Genomic DNA, 19929 nt, shown 5'->3' on the forward strand with positions numbered 1-19929 from the left:
TTTCTGGATCACTGTCCTGATTGAATTGTAAAAAATGAAGTTGCCACTGAAATGTAGGAAAATCTGGGATGGAAATAAGTAATAGACCCAGATTGCCAAATTCAAGATAACCAAATATATGCAAGAAAAAAAATATTTCAGGATAGTAAAGAGTATCTTTATTTGAAGTTCAGTGGCAAATGCTGCTTTATTTATTTATACATTTTTTGACAAATCCAATTGTGAGTAAAAAGTAGAGTTAACTGCTAAAAAGGAAGTACATTTTCAAATGTGCTCAGCTAAGGGTATTCGGGGACTTTTTCTTCCAATAGCAACAGCATATTGTTGGCCTAAGTGAAGTTGTATTTGAAAAAAAGAAATTGGCAAGTCCATGAAATAGAGTTGATCAAACTAATTCTCCTGATAAAGACCCTACAAATGGCTATAACCATATGCTCTGTATTGCAGTTAATCTCAGACAACATGATTCTTATCAGAGTTTGTCTTAAGTTTTTCCAGCTCTTGATATTTAAGTATTATTTTTGTTCCAAATAAATTAATATACTAATAACAGTTTTTTGAAACAGAGACAACTACAGAGATTATAAATGGACATTTATTTCCTGTTATCAGAACACTAGTACAATTTTAATTAAAAGATTGAAAGAAATATTTATTTAAATTAAATCAACAAAAAGAAAAAGAATATTACTATTTTCTGAGAAAGTGAATTGATTTTTTCTTTGATTTGCCTATACTTTGAGATGAAGGACAGCTATAAAACCTTTAAATAAACCTTTAAGATAAGTGATACTGTGCAGCAATATTTGGTTTGGTCTTTAATGAGCCAGTTCTGTTATTTTACTGGCATTTTACAATGAGAGTTCATTCCTGAGTCACAGACTTTTCTTACCTTGTCCCTCTGGGAAAGTACATGTATTGTCAGACATTCCCACATAGTGGATGATAAACTGGGTTCCCATAGGGTCATTGACACTAATAAACTCTGTGATCCTTTATCTGCCTTTTATTAGTATTATTATTAACACTTACTAATTTTACAAATCAATGGAACTCACTGTGATATTTCCCTAATGCATACAATGTGTGCTGATCATGTCCTTTCACCCTTAACCTGCCTTGATCTCAATCTTCTTTACTGGTAAACTGAAGCACACAGTGCTAGCCACATTCCTCAGTTTTTCTTGGTCAGCCTCTAAGTTATGTTTGATGTGCACTGATGGCACAAATTCTCCCTGAGAGTCTTCAGCCCATTAGTGGCAATCTCCAACAAGAGATTCATTAAGGACCTCACCAGATCTAAGAATTTATTATTCTAGGGTTGGAGCAAGGAAGGGGAATGAGGAAGACACAATGTTACTTACTTTTCAAAGAAATGTCTGATGATCAGCAAGAGAAAAGCATATGGGATCGTCATATACAAATGAGAAGGTTTGACAAAGACGAGTCCATCGTGATCTTCAAGATCTGACCACTGTATTGTTGGAGGAAGCCAGAATCGTTCCAGCCAGAACCATTCCTTAAACATCTGAAACATTCTGCACAAGTGAAAAGAATACATTAGACTGCCAAATCAACACTTAAGAAACACTGAGCACCTTCACTCAAAATTTCCAAACCAGACTAATTTTGAAAATAAAGCAAAAATGGAATACTACTATATCATCATCATCATCATCATCACCATACTGGGTATTGAACCCAGGGGCACTTTACCACTGAGTTACTTCCCCAGCCCTTTTTACTTTTTATTTTGAGACTATGTTTCACTAAGTTGCCCAGGCTGGTCTCAAATCTGTGATCCTCCTGCCTCAGCCTCCTCTGTCTCTGGGATTACAGGCATGCACCATTGCACCCAGCCTGGAGTATTTTTACTTAATGGGTTTCATGACCCCTCTCTGCATAAAACAAGAATTAATCTTTTAATACTCCCAGAACAATTTGGCTATGGAGTGGAAAACTAAAGTTTAGCATACTACTGTTCACACTTTTGGCAGCACACGTGAATATCAGGGGTATGTATTTTCCTGTTATATGCATCCAGGATATCAAATTTTTTAATTTTTAATTTTCTATGACTTCAAATACTAAAAGTCAAGCACATGAAAGCTCCGAGCAGGTATAAGTCTTCACTAGTACCGTAAAAATTTTCCTAAAAGAAATATTACAAGGAATTCAAATTAGTCCATGTCATTAACTATTTTTGGAGACTATTACTTATGAGTACTATGCTAGGCACTGAGGTCACAAAGATGAATAAGACAAGGTTCCTGTCTTGAGGACCGAATAGCCTTGTAGACAAGGCAGATGTCAACAGGTGACTTTATCATACTTTTTTAGGTACAATATAAAAAATATTTACAAGGGTATACCAGGGTGCTACAGGAAGAAGATGGTGGGCACTGAACCCAGCCAGGCAGTGTCATGGAAAGATAACTGAAATAGATGGTCCTCGAGATGTCTTGAATAAGAAGGGGAAATAAACCAAGCAAGAAAAGGTTGAAAGCTAGAGATGAGGGAATATAAGACTTAAGAGAAAGAACTATGGTCAAGTACAGAATAACAGAATTGGATTCTGTAGAAAAAGCAGTGTTTTGCCTGTGCTCTCACACCACAACAGGCAACAGAGAAGACGTCTGTGATCCCAGAAGGTATGGTGTTTCTCCCCACCAGCAAGCAAGCAGCTCTGCAGCAGTGGGCCCTTACTGGTTGTCCTCCAATTAAATTCTATTTTGAAACTACCTGCCTGGAGATAATGTCATATCTCATAGCTTGAGAACTCAGTCCCAAGACTGTCATCCTGCCCCCACGTTAAATGCCAATCTGAAAGCCCAGGGTGTTTTACATGTGCTTCCGGCAACTGGTTATACATGTGTGATTCCTACAACCTTCTTCTGGGTTCAATTAATTTGCTAATTGAAACACATACTTACGTTTACTGGTTTATTATCAAGGATGCTGATAAAGAGAAGCATTGGGCAGAGCTTCCATGCTATGTGTGGGAGCACCACCCTCCAGAAAGTTCCACATGTTCAGCCATCTGGAGGCTCTCTGAACCCCATCCTTTTGGAGGTTTCATGGAAACTTCATTACATAAGCATGAATGAATAGATAGATCATTAGCCACTAGTGAAGGATTTAACCATTACTCTCCACCTTCTGCCAAGGTTGTCAGGGGTAGGGTCTTTGCTGGGCTCAGCCCATCCTGAGGCTGCCCTCAGTGAACTCATTAGCATACAAAAAGATACTGACCCTTCAGAGACTCCAAGATGTTGTAGGAATATGCCAGGAAATGGGGATGAAGAGGAGATATAAAATTCACAATATCCCTTTGATGTTTTAATCTCATTGTTTAGGCTGTGCCCATTTTGATCTTGGCTTATAATGTTTATGTAGGGGTTACCACTATAAATAATTCTTTGTTCATTATACGCAAACATTGAATCAAGATGTATTGAAAGCCATTGACACTGTAATGCACAATAGCCAAAAACACTTAAAAGGAGATAGAAAAAAGAGTTGAAGACAGCCCCCTGGAAAATGTAGTTCAAACTGAGAATAAATCAATAAATCTACATTATTCACTCTTCCTTCATGTGCTGCCACCAAACATCAATTACTGCAGCTTCAAAAGTGTTAAGAATCCCTTCTTTTACATCATATGCAAAAATTAAGTAGCAATGAAGCACAGACCTAAATATAAAGTCTAAAGTTATAAATACCTTAGAAGGAAAATACAGGAATAAATCTCAGTGACCTTGGCTTAGGCAAAACCTTCTTACATATGACACAAAACCTAAGCAACAAAAGAAAAAATACAGCATTCCATCAAAATTAAAACTTTTTCATCTCAATGGCAATCATCAAGAAAATAAAAAGACAACCCACAGAATTGGAGAAAATTTGAAAACCATGCACCTGATAAGGCATTCGTGTTTAAAATATGTAATTCTTACAATTCCAGAAATAAAAAGACAAGTACCAATTTAAAAATAGGCAAAGGATCTGAACTGACATTTCACCAAAAAGAATATACAAATGACCAATAAGCACAGGAAGGAATGCTCAGCATTACTAGTCACAGGAGAAATGCAAATCAAAACCGCACCCAAAAATACCCTTCACACCCACTAGTGGATGTAATAAAAAGATAACAAGTGTTGGTGGCACATGGAGAAACTGGAATGCTGCGGCACTCCTGGTAGGAATGTAAAATGGTGCTGCTCCTATGGAAAACTGCCTGGCAGCTCCTGGAGATGATAAATACACAGTTACTATATGACCTAGCAATTCTACTGCTAGTACTACTTAAGAAAATTGAAAGGATAAATGCTACAACTCATATTATCCTTAAAAATTTTATGCTGCCTAAAAGTGTCCAGACACAAGCTGGGCATGGTGGCACATGCCTGTCATCCTGGCAGCCAGGGAGGCTGAGGCAGAAGGATTGCAAGTTCAAAGTCAGTCTCAGAAATTTAGTGAGACCCAAGCAACTTAGCAAGATCCTGTCTCAAAATAAAATTAGAAAAGGCTGGGGATGTGGCTCAGTGGTTAAGTGGCACGAGAGAGGACAGAGAGTGAGAGAGAGAGAGATACCAGACACAAAAGGCCAGATTATATGATATGTTGTATGTGAAATGTTTAGAATAAGAAAATCCACAGAGACAGAAAGTAGATTAGATGTTCCTAAGACTGGGGTGAGAGAGGTGTGATTGGAAGGGAATGGGAAGTGACTTTATTATAGAATTAGAAGCTGCTTTTGGTAGAAACGCTGACTCTTCATTTGGGCCTGCAGATGCACAATGGGTACCTAAAAGCAGGATAAAGACTGGCATCTCTGCCTTCATTTTGTATCTGTCTTCTTTTTTACCTTAAAGTTTGAATCAGATTTCTGCTTAACTTTGTACATTGGCATATCTTGATGAATCATTCGTTTATCTAAAGTTGGTAATCCATTGCCTTCAAAGCTGAAGACACCCAAGGCAAGAGTATTTTCAAGATATGCTTGTGAGATAGGAATTTTGGAATTAAGGAAAAGATACTGAGTCTCAAATTAAGTGCCCATAAACCACTGAAATGCAGAAAGCACCCATAAACAATTGCCACTTCTCAGCAACATGCCCTTGGCCCATACCCTTGATTTGCATCCTTGACCCAAATCTTTGTAACATAAGGGCAATGCACAGCACAGGGAAAGCCAACAGGAAATGATGTAACTCTACCCTGGGTCCACCTCAAATCCAGGCCCTAGCACCAGTCATCTATACATATTAACACCCAACACCAAGGGTCTGCTGTCTCTCCCTCTGTGGATAGTCCACATTTGCCTTTGAGTGTGTATTCTTTGCTTTACTCCAAAGGCGTTTCTTTTGAGACAGGTTCCATTCTTTTTTGAATATGTATCTACTTTCCTAAATAAACTCGCCTATGCCTTTGGCTTGTGCTGAAATTCTTTCCTGTCACATATGCCAAGAACCTCACTGGTCCTGAGTCAAGTTCCCTCTTCTCTCTGGGAACTTTCTTGTACCCTTTTTCAGAGACATGTTTTCTCCCATGACACAGAGACATTTGACTTGCAGCTTTTACAATGTATACCTAGGAGAGTGGTGTACACCTAGATGTCTCCAGTCATTGCCCTACACCTTTCAGGAACAGCAGAACCTTGAAGACTAATCATCCCAGGAAGAGACTGCCCTCCAAACAGGAGCAATCACCTCATGGTGAGATAGGAATTTAGGGATACACAGAGAACGCCAAATTTCAAAAGAGAAATGCCCATAAGTTATGGGAACACAGAAGCAACTCCTGAGCAGCCCAGCCTGTGTTGCCCCCCTGTCTTGTCCTTGCTTGCATTTTCTAACTGGTTAATGAAAAACCAAAACTGCAGGACAACCACAAGATATCTGAAGGAAACACTCCTGTAGGAAGCATGTGCATTAAACACTTTGGTGACTGAGAAACGACTCTAGCCCCATTACAACAGTAAGATGCACACCACCCTGGGTGGAGATTTAAGATGCTAACCAGACATTTGATGTAGGAAACAGCATGATTAGAACATACAAGGGCAATATGCAAGCACAAGGAAAACTGGCATGAACTTGCATAACCCTGTCCTGACTCAACCTCTAGTTCAGCCTCCTTGCCCCCTAACCGAGCTGTCCTCTTCCAGGATCAGAGGCATGAGAGATAAACATCCTCAGCAGGGAGTAGAGACTGTCCCCTCAAGCAATGACTTCTCCAGAGTCACCTTGCAGAACTAGATCCAAGATAACAATCAACCAGACCACCATTTGACCAATTATGCATGACTCTCACCCTTTGCCCTAATTCTTTCCTCTATTTAAACCTAAAGCTCATGTCAGTACCCCAAAGACAGGGCTGAGATGTTTGATCTCACTGTGCCTTCCCAGTATAGCCATATTGATTAGAGTTTCTTTCTGGCTTTTCACCACTACATTTTCCACTTGGATGGGGGGTGAGTGGTCAGATTTGATTCACTGGGACCCCAGAGTCTAGCCTCTAGCCTAGAACTCTGGTAACAGCTTGAGAAGAAGTATAGCATTTCTTTAGGGGGTTATAAAAAATTCAAAAATTGTGTGGTATTGGTGGTACAACTCTATGAAAATACTAGAAAACACTGATTCTCCCACTTTAAATAATGTATAGTTTGTGAATTATATGTCAAAAAGAAAACAAAAAGTCGGCATGCCTCCTCAGCTTCATCACTTTTTAACCTTTTCCCCCTTTAATCCATGGATCCTGAACTTCATGCTAGAGCTCCCTATTATTTCATTCATTGGGCTTAAGTTTCACCTCCCAAATTCACCTGAGTCAAGCCTGTGTCTTCAAACCCAAAAGAACAAATAACTGAAAGAAAGACTATACTCAGATTCTGACTTCAGCATGATTTTTAAGTATATGACTTCCTGCCTGGGGAGAAAAATTGCAAGCTTTAAAAAGAAAAAACAAGGGGTGGGGTTGTAGCTTGGTGATAAGATGTTTATAGAGCATGCACGAGGTCCTGGGTTCAATCTCCAATACCACAAAACAAAACAAAAACTCCCCTGAAAAATCAGCTCACCCAGATGAGAGAATAAAAGTGTCCACTAGACCTCCATAAGTCAGCATGTTAGCTCTAGTCTTGGGCTTTAATAATACAGACTTCCCTCTAGTCAGCCTCTTTACCACATCCTCCCCCAACCCTTTCTTTCCGTCAAGATAAGATTAGAGACTAAACAGAGAGAAATGAGGTGAAGAGACGTGGAACAAGTGCTCTCTTCTGATCCTCCATGCCATTTCAATCTATTTCTAGGAAACAAGACACATACTCTTGGTTCCTTGGCAGCTGCTCCTAATGTCACCACCTGTGCTAACCCATAACTACTACCTCTAGCATCCTTTACAGTCACCTTTCCCTGACCCTAGTGTATAGGACAGACCATTTTTGGGATAACAGCACCCCACATTCATAGAAGACGGGAAAAATCACTACCATGCATGAGCTGGTGCAAAGCTCTGCCCACCATGAAAGCCACATGCACAGCTCTCTATCCACTATCATCATGGAGGGCTTAGACACCCCAAATCACCTGTTTTCTTTGGACTTTAGATCCAGAGAAGATAATGCCACCCAGCAGCAGCATATGGCACCCTGCCCTGGCTGCCGCTGCTATTGCTGAAAAGATAGTTGCTTCTGAGCTTCTTAACTTTCCGAATTGCCTTGATTTCTACTGTTGTCCAAGTCTGGTACAACAGTCCTCTTTCATGTGAGCACCTTCATTAAAGTCCTTTGTTTAAATACTAAGAAAGAAGAGGATTCTGTCACCTGCAGCCAAGATTCCTGAGTGACACACTTCGTATCTTCCACAAACTCCTTTAGTAGAACTAGTAGCTCCAATTCAGTTGTATGAACCTTAAATTTAGCAGAGATGCCCATCCTTAAGACTTCCTTCTAAAGCTTACATGGAGAAGTAGAACTCCCCTTCATAGCCAAAGAATGGAAGGCAGACTTACTAGACTTTGTCCACTTATCCTTCTATTTAGCCTCTTATCTCATCTTGCCAACAATGGGCACTCATTTGTTCCTTTATCTTCTTCCTTTCTCTCCCACTTTTACCTCCGTTTTACCTAAGTTTTAAATCTGACAGTGGCACTTACAGTCACTGAATAAAGTCTTTTCGTTTGGTTGGCTGATTGTTTATTTAATTTGTTGTTCCAAAGAGGCTGCCGGCCTCCCTGATACAGCTTTAAAAAGATGCTCGGTAATGACGGAAGCTAGTACCTATCCAGGGAGAAAAATGGTAAGTTCGTGCTACAATATTTCACCAATACCCAGAAAGAAAGGACAATTACAAAATATTGAAATGGAGAGACACCTTGGTTTTAAAAGCTCCTCAAATTACTGCTCTGAAAAATGTCATAAGCATTTGAAGCAATGCAATGCTTCTGTCATTTAGGGTTCCTTTTGATCAGTCTGAGAGGCTCACTAACTCCCACATTAAATTCTTAGCCCATCTCTCAGCTTTATTCATTTGGCTTACCTCTAGGACTTTCTGACAATTTAAAAGTACACTGTTAGAGCCAGGCACCTGTAGCCCCAGCTATTGGGAAAGGCCAAGCAGAGAGCACTCGAGGCCAGGAGTGCAAGACACTGTGAGTAACATAGTTAGCCCTATCTCAAAATCAATAGATAGATAAATAAACTCTTCAGTATCTCTGCTTAGATTTTCTTGGAAGCAAACATATTTATTTACTCCCTAGTTATTCCCAGTTCCTTTCTTTTTCTTTTCAGCTACTTAGTTCCTTTTTCCCATTGCTTGTATATTTTCTGAGTACTACAATTTTATTGATGTAAAAAATTTGAATTGATATAAAAAATCCAAAGCTATTTTTTGGGGGTTAAGGGGTACTGGGAATTGAACTCAGGGCATTCAACCACTGAGCCACATCCCCAGCCCTGAAGCTATTTCTTTAAATAAGAAATATTTAGAAAAATATGGGCAGATTTTTGGTTTTGTTTTGTTTTTGTTTTTGTAATCTGGGGGAAGTATTTGTAATGGAGGAGGCATCTCAGCCCAGCTGTGCTTTCCCACCTACTAATGCTTTAGAAGTTTCAGTAATTAACATTCTTATTTATTTATTTTTATTGCCATACTTGGGACAGAACCAGGGCCTCTTGTACGCTAGGCAGGCATTCTACCACTGAGCTACACCCCAGCTGCTACAGAAACTTTTAAACCCCGTTTTCGACTCCAGCTGCCAAAAATCCACAGGAAGACAGTCTAACAGAGGCAAGAGTTTATGGCTCATTATCATCTGACCTCACAGATATAGAACCCAATAGGGTGAGCCAGTTTCTCTGATGGACACCATTAAATAAAACCATCGGGGCCACAAGTTTATCACTATTTGAAGCAGGAGTTTTGTAAAGCACTCGAAAATATGACACTACAAACATTGTGGGTGGAGGTAAGAACTCCACATCAGACTAAGGCATCAGACAGCTTCTGGGGACATCCGTTGAATCCCTACTATAAGTGCCACATCAGCTATGAAGGTGCCTCTGTAGGACATAGCTCTCAATAGAGGAGTGACAAGAAAATACCTCTACAGAAGAAAATCTTTCTCAGAAGACAAATGACACTGAAATAAAGATATATTCCTGAGGGATGAATAAAAGAAAGATATCTTGAATTAATATTCACAATCTCTGAGTATTACTATAGTTGGAGGAGGTGAGAATTAGTGAGAGTTTTGGGGACTAGGTGAACAGCTAGGTTATAGCTGACCCAGGGTTCTCTGGTGAAGAGAAACTCAGCTCCATTAGAGGACCTTGTCCATCTTGGTAACTGTGGTCTACCAAGAGCTGGCCACACAATAACTATTTGTTGCATGAATAGACAGGAGGCTTACTGATACTGTAATGTATTTTGGAATAATAATGAGTGATACCATAGCTAAAAATGATATTTAACTTTATCTACAGTTTCATTTTTGTTGGTTTTAAAATAATTCTTAAAATTTGGTTCTAGGGTCAGGTAAACATGATTATCTACATCATATCAAGTCTGTTGTGGTTTTTTTTTTTTTTTTTTTGGAACTAACTATACAAACCAAGCCAAAAATACTGGTTATGTGTTTAAGATAAGACAAAGGAAAACATTAGCAGCTACTTGCTTCCTGTGAACAGTATTAAGAACAGGGCCAACTGCAAATTCCAATTCTAAAAGCATCTAAAATTGTGCCATTTCAAATGAATGAGACAATGCAAAATGATAGAACAACTTAACCCTAAAGGATATTATTGTGACTAAGTTAGTGCATTAAAATCCTATAAATGCCTAGGCTTATGGCTATAAGAAAACTGAGGAGAAAATGGAAAATAAACTCCTATACTTTGTGTTGAGAAGCAATTAACTTACAAAACACAATTTTAAACAATTCTTTCAAACTAAATTTTACAGTTACATCAATTTAAAGCCTTGAAGTAATTCAGAATAAACTTAGAGATTTAAAAAAGTTCAAAGAATTTGTAGCAAAAATGTGGTATCACCTCAAAGATGTCTTTGAAGGGTATCAAAATGTCCCCAAGTACACATTTATCCTGCCTGTGAGTTAGAGACCCCAACCCTAACCCCCAGTTTTGCCTGGGCACCTGACTGCCCTGCACATGAGGCAACAATTCCCAGTCTCCCTGTGGCTAGATGTGGCAAGCCACATGACACAGAAGTGGAACTGAGGTGGGTAATCTCCCTAAAGACTGAGCTGCAGGTTCTGGTTCTTCTCTTCCTGTCTGATAGCTGGAGATGAGGATGACAGGGCAGAAGCAACCTATGCAGCCAACTGGCTCATTCGTCCTGGCCCATTAGTATGTGGATGCTTCCATACAAGAGAAATGAACTTCTGTCTTACCTGAGTCATTGAATTGCTAATTCTCTTTGTTATAACAGTATATACTTTAACTCTAATTAATCCGTATAAAGGGTATAAAGGAGACATAAGCAACAACTATACTTTGTATTGCTTCCAGGTAGACTATAAAATCTGGAGACTTTTACTCATTTTAAAAAAAGACCATTATGAGAATAAAAAGGCAAGCTGCAGACTGTGAGAAAATCTTTTAAATATTTGCAATACAAAGAACTGGTATCAAGAATATGCATCTTTACATATAAAGATATATAACTCAGTAAAACATAAATCAGAGGACCTCTTCTATAAGCAATCTGCTGGGGACCGAGGTTTCCACTAACATTCCGCCTCGTGAGGAGTAGTTAAGTATTTGCTCTGCCTATAGGGCTTCTTGTTTGGAGCTTGTGCTAGTTATCTATTTGATGCCTCTCAGGGGCAAATTCACCATTTGGCCTGTTCTGGGAAAATTATCGAATCCCTTACGTACTTTCCTGTTGCCAACTGACCCCTTTGTCAGTAGAGGGTAGTGGCGAGACATTTTGCTTCCTAGTTGTGGAAAGCTCACAGTGAAGGGCTCCAGCGCCCCAGCAGCCTGCAGATTCCAGTCCCTCACTTGAGGGTTTTTTTGGCAGAGGGCCTCCAGTGAAATACCTCCCAACAAACAGCCCTTCCCAGAACTCTAGAGGACAACTTCATGGCAAGTTCCGGAGGGCTGGTCTCCAGCAAATTCTGCTGGTACCTGAAAGACTCTGTGTCTCAGTGCTGAGGAGCCTCTTCTTTGGGTGCTCGCCATCCCAGGGGTTGTGCCTGTTTCCTACATCTGCTATTGCTATATTCTTTAGGGTTTTTCTCACTGATTATGCCCTGGTGAATTCAGTCCTGACGGGGCCCAGTCTTTCTTGATGGGAAAGTCCAGCCATCTTTATGTGCTTACTGTAATCCTAGAAGGCCAAGGGTTTCTTGAGAAAGTTAGCAAGACCTCTGAAGTTCACAGGATCAGGGGAACCTGATCTCAGTTTTCCTCCAGTACTTTTAGTACTGTTTGCTTTCCTCTGCTGTGCCATAGACTAATGATGACTTCAAGTTTCATGAAGATATGATTCCACCCTTCTGCTTCTGCTAATTCTAAAACTTAGGTTATGTTCACATTAGCCAGCTATCACTTTCTATACTAGGGCAATAATTTTTATTGTTGCTAAACATAGTTGGGATATTTTCCAAGCAAACTTAGTAATCTCCTAAAATGCCATTTGTCTAGGGTCAAGGTCCCTTTTAGGACAGAACTGTTCCCTACTGTTCTTTTCTTCCAGCCATGCACTAAAACTTCACAGAATGCCTTAATATAGGTTGCCATCCATCAACCCCTTCCTAACCTAAATCTTGAGTCAATGAATTGTGATTTCTATAAGAACTCTAGGCAGAGTTCCTGACTACTATCGTGTGTAGGAGAAACTCTACCCAGAAAAGGTTCCTCCAGAGGCCTATTGTCCAAAATGACTTTGACTTGTCTGGTGGCAGCTCTCTCCCTCCCCTTGCCCTGCAGACTATCCTGAGATTCTTGTACAATGGCCCTGGATGATAGGGGCCCCTGTCTACTTCTCCAGTCATCCTATGTCACCCTTCCCCTCACTCTTGGACACCACAGCCACAACCAGGTCTTCTTTCTAACCCTTCAGAATAAAGCCAAAGGCCCTTCTAGCCTTGGAGCAGGTACACAGGTTCTTCCCACATATCTTCACCCCACTCTCCTCCTGACCCCTCAGGTCTCCAGTTTAGTGTCTGGAAGGTCTTCGTCCAGACTTTCTAGGACCTTCGCTCCCCCGACACAACCCCCAAAGCTAAATGAAGGACTCCTATGAAGTACTCCTGTCATTCCCCACTCTATTTCTTCATAATGTATCAAATTTGCAATTACATATTTGTACATTGATTTGACTAAGACCTGACTCTCGTCTGAGGCTTCAAGATCCATGAAAGCAGAGACTACTTTGTAGGATTTGTTAGCATTACTAACTTGGCATATATCATGGGAGGAGAATAACACACGGCCAAGCACATGCACTTCAGAGCTAGGTTGCCTAAGCCTAAAGTCTGGCTCTGACAGTTAACTAGCATGAGCTCTTGAATAACTAACTTATCTCAGTTTCCCTATTTACCAAAGGGAGCTAGCAATCATACCTCCCTGCAGGGTTATTAGGATGAGTCTGTGGGTAAACACTTGTAAATCACTTTATTACATGTCTGCTAAATGATAAATTGAGATAAAGCTATTAAATATCATGAAGTCATTCTAAAGAGAGAAATTAAATGAACTTTCAGGCCCTAAAATTCTGTAACTGACATCAATTAAATTAGAAGAAGTTATTTAAAAATAATATTCAGGGCTAACTATGACATAGTAAAGCTATTACAATCATACGTTTCCAGTGACACATAAATGATACCAACATTTTGGAAGTCAGATAGTGAATTTTAGGAGTCACTAAAATGATTAGGCCTTTCTAGGAAGACACATAGAACCACACGAAATTTTTCCTTTTAAAACCATAGTTAAGGGCTGGGGATATAGCTCAGTTGGTAGATATAGCTCGCATGCACAAGGCCCTGGGTTCAATCCCCAGCACCACAAAAAAAAAAAAAAAAAAAAACAACAACAAAAAAAAACAAAAACATAGTTAATATAATACACTAATAAATACATAAAACTATAGTTAATAAATTCAATGCTAGCAATATTCATTTTTTAAAAACTCAGTATAATGTACATTTCAAGTACATTTTGAAATGTTAATTCCAGGTAATAATATTAAGATGATGTTAAAAATTATAAAATTTATCAACCCCAAAAATGCTTGTGACATACTAAAAATCAAAATCCAAATTCAAAGTTATATTTATGCAGTGATCATATATAATGGGATATAGTATTATCATATTATGCAATTTTATACATATATATGTATGTATATGAAGACAAAAACTAGAAAGAAACATGAAAAATAATTGATATACTAAAATTCTGGGTGGTTCAAATTTGTAAAATACTGTTGATTCAATATTAGAAAATCTATAATTTTTTCTTATTTAACAATGTAAGTTAAGAAAAGCTAATTAAAAATATATATATATACAACATCTAGCCCAACCTTTGAGATATGAAGAAACAGAGTCCCAAGGAAATAAAATTGCTTTATCTAAGCAAACCAATGTTTTTCTAACATAACCAGTTCCTCCTGACAAAAAGGTAATAATGTGATTTATTTCACATTAATTTTTTTAAGAGCCTAATTTTTTAAGTAAATGTTTTTATATATAAAAGTTAATGGCCAGGTATAGTAGCACATGCCCATAATCCCAGTTACTCAGGAGGCTTAGGAAGAAAGAATGTAAGTTTCAAGTCAACTTAGGCAATTTAGTGAGACCATATCTGGGTTCAATCACCAGTACTGGGGGGCAGGGAGGCTAATGGCTGATTTCAATAAGGCAAGTTGGTTATCTTCATGAAAGTTTATCACAGCATTTTTACACATGTGAACAGCTAAATATTGAGAATATCGTATCTTAATAATTTTCAAGAAAATATAAAAAGGTGGAGTTGCAAATTGATGCAGCTACTCTAGAAAGCAGTATGGAGATTTCTCAGAAAACTTGGAATGGACCCACCATTTGACCCAGTTATCCCACTCCTTAGTTTATAGCTAAAGGACTTAAAATAAGCATACTACAGTCACACAGTCACATCAATGTTTATAGCAGCTCAATACACAATACCTAGATTGTGGAACTAACCTACATGCCCTTCAATAGATGAATGGCTAAAGAAGCTGTGGTATATATACACAATGGAATATTATTTAGCCACAAAGAAGAATAAAATTATGGCATTTGCAGGTAAATGGATGGAGTTGGAGAATATCATGCTAAGTGAAATAAACCAATCCCAAAAAACCAAAGGCTCAATATTTTCTCTGATAAGTGAATGATGATACATAATGAGAGGTGGGGTGGGTAAGAGAAGAATAGAGGAACTTTGGATTGTGTAGAGGGAAATTAGAGGGGGAGGGGGCTAGAGAAGGAAAGGTAGTGAAATGAGACAGATCATTACCCTATGTACATGTATGATCACACGAATACTGTGAATCTACATGGTATAAAACCATAGAAATGACAAGTTGTACACCATTTGTGTACAATGAATCAAAATGCAGTCTTAAAAATAAAATTAAATAAAATTAAGAAAAAATAGGAAGACAGGTTCTTGAGATGAACCTATAAACTGACTTAAGAGTCTGGAAGTGTAAAGACATGAAGTTACAGCAAGTAATCTCCCCAAAATGTTCTCCTTCCTGAAGCTTCCTCATCTCTGCCCTCCTCATTAAGTGAACAGAAATTGCCAAAGCCCTGCAAAGGAAGGTAAGAGTGCCAAGATATTTCTTTAGACTGATAATATGGATATAAACTTGCAGAAAAACAGGTACGACTACAACCAGAAGAACGTAAAGCAAAGTTACAGAATAGATAAGGTAGGATAATATAATGTCTTAGGGTTCGAGGTGACTGGGAAGGACTCCATGAGAAAGTTTCATAGGATTGACATTCTGCCTTCAAAGGCAGCACTCCCCTCCCCACCATCTTTGGTTCTTCTTCTGTTAAATTTTCTGTTAATTTTAGGAGACTGAGAAATGTATTAAGTCTCTGGGTAACTAGGTAATGGTGTCCTGTCGCAATGTTAAGAAATTTTAACCAAAACAACATCACGTCAGCATTTCCTTTCCAATTGCTACCAAATATTTTCCTCTCCAGTAGCTCCTTCCTTGCAAGTTCTCCTCCCTTATTCAGTGAGTCACATCTTGCTTCATAAGTTACCCTGTTATTAGTCTCAGGCACAAGTGAGTGGTTCAGGCAAAAGCAAGGGAGCTGGGAACCTGCTACTGGTGACTCACAAAGAGCCTAAGGTGAGTCATCTGGACCTGTCTCAGTTCTCCATTGAGAGACTGAAAGATTGGCTTAGTGTTCGCAGAGACCTTCTGTGTGATACTCAAGGGTGCTTCCCCATGACTCCATCCTGTTAGAGAGGGTTCCATCAGTAAGGCCATCATACAAGTGGCAACCTGGTTATTGATGAATAAAATGAAAAAATAAACCAACAAAAATGAATGCAGTGCTTTATACTCCAAGTAGTTCACTGTCTTTCACAGAGCCTACACATTAAGAGATTTAAAATATAAACATGAATTTTTTTAATCACTAAAGAAGATATGTGCAAAATCTTAAGAGAGAACTATGACTCTAGAGTCAGGAAGCCCAGTTTGAGGACCAGTCCTGTCACTTAATAGCCAAGTGGTCTTGGGTAACTCCATCTCTCTAAATCTTCATTGCTCACCTGTTAAATGGGGTTAATTCCACCTCCTACAAAGATGTATTATAGGATTAAGGGAGATTAACTATAAAGACATACCTGAGCACAGTGAAGTGCTGTATAAATGTTATATAGCAATCTGAGCTTATTATCCCAACCTATTGGATACAGAAAAGAATCTGCTATAATCTAGTTTAAATAATAAGGTAGATACTAAGTTTAACAAGATTCCTCAGGGAGAATGTTGGGAGACACCTCTGCTTCCTTTTCTTTTCTTTCTCTTTCTTCTCATCTCTTTTCTTTCCTTCCTTTATTTTTGGTACTAGGGCCTACACCCAGAGTGCTTAACCACTAAGCCACATCTCCAGACCTTTTTTTATATTTTATTTAGAGACAGGGTCTTGCTGAGTTGCTTAAGGCCTTGCTAAGTTGCTGAGGTGGGCCTTTAACTCATGATTCTCCTGCCTCAGCCTCCCAAGCTGCTGGGATAACAGGTATTCACCACCATCACTGGCCCCTGCTTTCTCACAGCCCTCCCCTACCACATTCCCATCATCTCTCTCATGATGGGAATAGACCACTGGTTTCATATACTTATTTCTGTAAGGAAAGTCTACATAAAAGCAAAAAACCTAGGGAACAAGTCTTGGAGAGGCAGAAGTGCAGAGAGTCATGTGATTCCATACTTTCCGATGATGGGATTTACCTGGGGATGGGAAGAATGTCCTGCCCCAACCCCAACACACTAGGTATAATTTACAGAGCAGGACATATGGAAACCCAAGACCTAGTGGCCTATTAATAAGGGTTTGTGAATCTGATTGCTACACTCAACCCTTCCAGCAATATGACTAGTGATGTTTTCTAAGTTTTTAATTACTCATCTGTAAGATAGGTGTAGCAATATTCATTTTTAAAGGTTTAGGTTAGGATTAAATAAGGTCACGTGTACAGATCACTTTAGTGTGTTGCCTTTCATACAATTACCCAGTAAGCTATGAGTGTTAGTACTGTGGTTACCATGTACATTTCCTCAGCAATGGCACTGTGGTCTTTGATGGCACGATGGCCAGCCATCACTCCCTGACTTCCTATAATACCCTGTGTAGTGTTTAGGTCACCCAGAGCTGGTGCCATGAGAGAGCAGCTCTTCTGAGGGAGGAGTGTCACTTGACAGGCTAAATCACTTCCTCAGTGACAGCAGGACTCTTACATCATGGAACCACAGGCATCACTTTATGGAAGACACAAGGACCTAGGGAAGGGTATGAGGCCACACCTCAGACAAGCGGGAATCTGGAACAGATACGGGGCAAGTTGGGTCACTTTTAGGGAAGAACTGGGGTTACTAAGGTACAATGATGAAGCAAGCCCCAATTTTAATATTTTAAAATATATGTTTATATGACATTTAAAGGTGGGGTTTCCTGTTGTACAGCCTGCCACCCCCACAAAATGAAGCACCCCTTGGAAAAGAACAGATGACAAAGATTCTAGTGATCTCCAGATGAGGGCGGGTTCAGTGGGTGTGACCACTTAGGGAGAGGGCAGAAAATGGAGAAGGGGTGCAGAAAAATCACCTGGTCTCAACTGCTTTCTTCTGGGACTCTAAAATCATTGGAAAAATTGAAACAATAAAAAGCAAGATTTCTCTCTGGTCAAAGATCAGTGGTATTGGGCTAGAGGATTGGGCACCTGTTGGAATAGTCATAGTTTTCTCCCTTCAGCAAATCGCCAGGTCATCGGTTTTTCTTCTTTGGCTAGGGCAGTTGCTGCCTCTATCAATGGCTACCAGCTCTTGCAATTTATTTACCAAAAGAAAATAAATCAGAAGGTCGAAACTGGAAAACAGCTAGTTATTCCTATCTACCTTCTATCTAATGCAAGAATCCCCTTAAAAGAAAAAAAAAAAAAAGATAACACTCAGTTTTTAAATAGACAGAAAGGGGAGAGGGAAAGACTGATATTTTATATAAATAAAAATGGTTTCAGGTTGCTCTGCAAAATCTGGAATATAGGGAATATATTTAATTCACTCAATATACTTCTTTGGATTGATGATTAAATCTATGGCTTTAAATTTAGATGTATTTTGTATGTAGAGGTGCTGGATAGAAAAAAGTCCTGGGTATATTGTTGAAAAATCTATTGGATATGAGGGCAATCTGGCTGTGATATCTGTCACCCATTGATCCCTAGGGTTGAAACTGTAGCCTATTATTTTAAAAAAATTTCCCTGGGTTTCTAGGTTTTTCAAATACACATTTTTCCCAAAGAGGATATCCTTAAATTTTATCAAGATACATTTATATACTTTCTATTCCATCTCTCTGATGGCTGACTATTAAGGAAAATTAGCTAGTTTTAATGAGAGAAAATAGAGTGCTAACATACATGGGTTCCTAGCTCAATACCACATCTGGCATGTTACCAGCTCCCTTTCCCTGGGGGAATTAGTCAACATGTGACAACATGATTTTTTAATTGTTCCTCCATTGATCCTGATCAGGGAACTATGAGTTTCTATAATTTCTTCTTAAATTTTCTTCTTGGGCTGGGGGTGTAGGTTAGTGATAGAGCATGTGCTTATCCCATGAAGGGACCTGGGTTCCATCCCTAGCACCAGAAATAAATCAATGAATAAAATTTCTTCCTTAAACTAAGAATTACTGAATATGTGCGAACATACAGAAGAGAGAGGGATGGAATTGGAGTTGAACTATTGAACCGATACCCCCTTACATGATCTTTTTTTTTTTTTTTTTTTTTTTTTTTTTTGCGGTACTGGGGATCTAACTCAGGGCCTTGTGCTTGCAAGGCAAGCACTCTACCAGCTGAGTTATCTCCCCAGCCCCCCTTACATGATCTTAAAACAAAAAAAATGAATCTCTGAGAGAAAATACACAAAAGAGTCACATGATACTCTACTCCAAATATACCAAGTGGAAGTACTGTCTAAAATAAACATAAGAGATACTCTTCCAGGTCTTGGTGGATTCTCTGAAAATATGCTAGCAGATGGTGTCTATCTGAGCCTCAATGAAGACCTTTTATTCATGGGAAGGGACAGCCTTGGATTACCCTTCTTCCTTGCCAAGTAAGCCTCTCTTCCTGCTGGGCACCTGAAGATGGGAATGTTACTCATCAGTCATCTTATGAAACCTTAGCAATATTGACCTTTGCTATGCTGTTAGGTGGATACTGTTAGGAGATGTTTATGGAGGATGACAGGAAAAGAGAAATACTATTTACATATTTGACATCCTGAAACTGCTCAGTCTTTGTCACTCTCTTGCACATCAACAGATGATATGATCAAGTGCCACCTGTATGTCAAAGGCATTGAGCTGGATGCCCAGGAGCAGCCCTACCCTTACACTCTGACCTTAATTGAACACATCCCACTCTGGTCATCCTCTGATCACACCTCTCCTATGGGATTAGGAGTCCACAGACCCAAAGGATCATGCCCACCCACACATCATGCACCCTTTCTAAATTTGCTAGGAGTACCTTGGATCCTAGAATCCTTGCCCAAATAGTTCTGAGCCCATTTTCAGAGCCTGGATGGGCTCTTTCCCAGGTCTGTTTTCACGAAAGTAACATCACAGTACACTCCTAGGCCTAGGGAGTCAAAAGGAGACTGTTGGAGTAGA

The 19929-nt window shown here is 39.2% G+C and overlaps 1 protein-coding gene across 2 annotated transcripts in view; it reads right to left on the reverse strand.

Moving 5' to 3' along the window:
• The window catches only part of Cers3 (ceramide synthase 3), a 101206-nt gene that overhangs the window by 74761 nt on the left and 6516 nt on the right, over positions 1 to 19929 (reverse strand). The window contains exons 2-3 of one of the 2 annotated variants that reach the window (XM_047540129.1): positions 3723 to 3796; positions 1365 to 1538 (exon numbers count right to left, since the gene is read on the reverse strand). In XM_047540129.1, coding sequence (XP_047396085.1) covers positions 1365 to 1537 — 173 coding nt within the window. In that variant the 5' untranslated portion in view covers position 1538; positions 3723 to 3796. The remainder of the gene's footprint in view (positions 1 to 1364; positions 1539 to 3722; positions 3797 to 19929) is intronic. The other variant, XM_047540128.1, reaches the window with a different exon arrangement.

This window comes from Sciurus carolinensis, chromosome 2 (genome assembly GCF_902686445.1).
Source record: "Sciurus carolinensis chromosome 2, mSciCar1.2, whole genome shotgun sequence".
Classification (NCBI taxonomy): Eukaryota; Metazoa; Chordata; class Mammalia; order Rodentia; family Sciuridae; genus Sciurus; species Sciurus carolinensis.